Source organism: Rhinopithecus bieti, unplaced genomic scaffold (genome assembly GCF_001698545.2).
Source record: "Rhinopithecus bieti isolate Rb0 unplaced genomic scaffold, ASM169854v2 scaffold_9899, whole genome shotgun sequence".
NCBI lineage: Eukaryota > Metazoa > Chordata > Mammalia > Primates > Cercopithecidae > Rhinopithecus > Rhinopithecus bieti.
In genome coordinates, this window is record NW_016806979.1 from 6,090,956 (window position 1) to 6,094,460 (window position 3,505).

General features: G+C 54.6%; 1 protein-coding gene across 1 annotated transcript in view; it reads right to left on the reverse strand.

Annotated features, from left to right (window-relative positions):
• PIK3R2 (phosphoinositide-3-kinase regulatory subunit 2) overlaps positions 1–3,505 on the reverse strand; it is an 18,695-nt gene that overhangs the window by 6,313 nt on the left and 8,877 nt on the right. The window contains exons 3-8 of the mRNA XM_017879561.1: positions 3,473–3,503; positions 2,913–2,998; positions 2,654–2,762; positions 2,458–2,556; positions 1,813–1,993; positions 1,539–1,697 (exon numbers count right to left, since the gene is read on the reverse strand). Coding sequence (XP_017735050.1) covers positions 1,539–1,697; positions 1,813–1,993; positions 2,458–2,556; positions 2,654–2,762; positions 2,913–2,998; positions 3,473–3,503 — 665 coding nt within the window. The remainder of the gene's footprint in view (positions 1–1,538; positions 1,698–1,812; positions 1,994–2,457; positions 2,557–2,653; positions 2,763–2,912; positions 2,999–3,472; positions 3,504–3,505) is intronic.

The window sequence follows — 3,505 nt, forward strand, 5'->3', positions numbered from 1 at the left end:
AAAAAAAAAAAAAAAAAAAAAAAGAAAACCCCTAGGGTACTAGGGAGGACTGAGGAATTCCTATTCCTAGCTGTTCCATCTAAATCTATTCCCTCTTAAGTTGCAAAAGAAGCTTATTAGTACAGTCCTGGAATGACAAAACCTCTTACTTAATTTTTATTTTATTTTAATTTTTTTAAGAGACAAAGTCTTGCTATGTTACCCAGGCTGGTCTTGAACTCCTAGGCTCAAGCTCAAGCGATCCTCCCGCCTCAGCTTCCCGAGTAGCTGGGATTAGAGGTGCACGCCCTGCACCTGGCATGATTTCATCTTGAATAACATCTTGGTTGAAGGGAACGGAAGTAATCAAGATCCATGGTTCCATTCTGCAGATAGGAAAACTGAGGCCCAGCCAGAGATAGGCTCATCCTGGACACTCCCCAGGTCCTTGCTCAGCAACTCTTGTGAGGCTGGTTGGGCCCTTCTCATCTGTCCTTTTTTGGTTTTGTAAAAGCTCGTACACTTATTTATTTATTTATTATTATTATTATTATTTTTGAGATGGAGTCCGGCTCTGTGGTCCAGGCTGGAGTGCAGTGGCGCGATCTCGGCTCACTGCAAGCTCCACCTCCTGGGTTCACGCCATTCTCCTGCCTCAGCCTCCTGAGTAGCTGGGACTACAGGCGCCCGCCACCACGCTCGGCTAATTTTTTGTATTTTTTAGTAGAGACGGGGTTTCACCGTGTTAGCCAGGATGGTCTCGATCTCCTGACCTTGTGATCCGCCCGTCTCAACATCCCAAAGTGCTGGGATTACAGGCGTGAGCAACCGCACCCAGTCTATTATTTTAGACGGAGTTTTGCTCTTGTCACCCAGGCTGGAGTATAGTGGCATGATCTTGGCTCACTGCAATCTCTGCCTCCCAGGCTCAAGCAATTTTTCCTGCCTCGGCCTCCTGAGTAGCTGGGATTACAGGTGTTCGCCACCACGCCCAGCTAATTTTTGTATTTTTAGTAGAGACAGGGTTTCAACATGTTGGCCAAGTTGGTCTCGAACGCCTGACCTCAGGTATCCATCTCGGTCTCCCAGAGTGCTGGGATTACAGGTGTGAGCCACCCTGCCCAGCCTTGTACACTTAATTCTGTTTTTATTTGTTTTTAGAGACAAGGTCTTCCCCTGTCACCCAGGGTGGACTGCAGTGGTGTGATCACAGCTCACTGCAGCCTCAAACTCCCAGGCTCAACGGATCCTACCACCTCAGCCTCCTGAGTAGCTGGGAGTAGTAGCGTGCATCACCACACCCAGTTAATTTTTAAATATTTTGTAGAGGGGTCTCCCTATGTTGCCTAGAATGATCTTGAACTCCTGGGCTCAAGTGATCTTCCTGTCTCAGCCTCCCAAGTGCACACATGTGAGCCACAGTGCCTGGCCTTATTTCTATGTTTTTAGAACAGCCCTTGGTGCTAAGTGCCTGCTCTGTGACCTGCAACCGGATGTTCATCCTCAAGTCCTCTGGGGTTGGTCGTCCTGCTCTCGGTCTTGCCACTGCCCCTCTATGCCTTGATTTTCCTCATGTGCGGGGCCTGGAGTACCTGGGAGGTCCGTGTGTACTCTTCATAGAGCTGGTCATACTCGCGGCTCTTGTCCTGGTACTGCTGGTGATAGACCTTGAGCTGGGCGCCCACCGCCTCCACACTGTCCTCCTTGACAATCTGGTCCTGGAGATACATGGGGGAATCAGGGGAGATGCATGGCCTGGTTGGGTCTTTCTAGGAAACTGAGGCCTGGGGCCGGCCAGGTGCTACCCTCCCTGGCTCCCAGGTCAGCACGGACCTGCTGGTATTTGGACACAGGGTAGAGGAGCCGTGTGTCCAGCTTGGCGTTGTACTGGGCCAGCGACTCGTGGCGGTAGTGATTGATGAGGTCCACGACGGAGCAGAAGGTGAGTGGCTCTGAGAAGCCGTAGTGCCCATCTCGGTGGAAGACCTTGATCAGTTTATTGTTCCCGCCTTTCCTGGTGTAGGAGAGGGGGTGTCGGCACCCAGTGGGACCCAGCACCTGACCCTCAATCCCCGTCCCCCCGCCTTTTTTTTTTTTTGAGACAGAGTCTTCCTCTGTTGTCCAGGCCGCAGTGCAGTGGTGCAATCTCGGCTCACTGCAACCTCCGCCTCCCGGGTTCAAGCGATTCTCCTGCCTCAGCCTCCCAAGTAGCTGGGATTACAGGCGTCCACCACCATGCCCGGCTAATTTTTTTATTTTTTAGTAGAGACAGGGTTTCACTATGTTGGCCAGGCTGGTCTTAAACTCCTGACCTCTGGTGATCTGCCAGCCTCAGCCTCCCAAAGTGCTGGGATTACAGGTGTAAGCCACCACATCCAGCTCCCCATCCTTGAAACCACACATGTCCCATCATCCCTCTGAACTCCCAATCTCCATGACCTGTAACCCCCGGCCATCCTTGCAGGGACAGGCCCCCACCTGAGGGTCAGCGTGTACTCGCCCTGGATCTTGCTGGAAGCATCTCGGACTAGGAAGGTGCCATCGGGAGTGTCCCGGAGTTTCTCATTCACCTCCTCCCTGTGGGGACATCCAACATTCGGATTGCTGAGCCACCTGGAGACCCCGATTGACCTGTGACACCTCCTTGGTCCCTGACCCCCTGCCAGCAACCTACCTTGAAATGTCTCCCCAGTACCACTCGGCATCCTGCAGGGAGGGTGGGCTCCCTCCATTCGCCAGGCCTGCAGGGGCCAGCTTTGCCTTGGGGGGTTTAGGCGGCAGCGCTGAGGGACAGGAAAACAAATGCATCCTGAGCACTGACTGGATACTGTGGCTGCCTCCCACTGCAACCGGCCTGCTGATGCCGGCAGCATCCAGGAATCAGCAACCACGGCCCCCAACGGGAAGAAATGACAGCAATATAGGGGACTCACCTGGGGGTGCAACCTCCTGCTCTTCCAAGTGCTCCTGAAGCAGCTTCTCCACCAGCAGCGCCGGGAAGTCAGAACTGGGCTCACTCCTTAGGGGGAAGGGGAGTGCGGTGAGGGCTGGGTGGGGCCTGTCTGCCCACACGTGTGCACAGGCGTTTGCACGCCTGGGGGTATATACGAGACGGTATGTGCAGGTATGTGCAGGGGGGAGGAGGAGATGATACAGGCACAAGTGCGAGGCCAGCTCCCTCATAGCTGTATGCAGTAAGTGCTCCATAAATCCTCACACAAAGGCGAGCAAGAGAGTAGTAGTGGAGCTACGATGAGCAGAAGGGAAGGTGCAGGCTCCACCCACATGCTTCGGGACTAGGCCCCTTCACCTTCTGTCCCATGACTCAGGAACCCAGGTCCCCTCTCCGTCATCACAAGAACGCAGCTTCTCACTCACTCTGGACCCCCTCCCCTCCCTTCTTAGGGTCCAGACGCCGCTCACTCTGGCCATGCCCCGCCCACCCCATCCCAAACTCCACCCCTGCTCGCTCCGGCTGCGCCCCGCCCCTCACCCGTCGGGAGCGCCCCCTGGCGGCGGCGAGGAC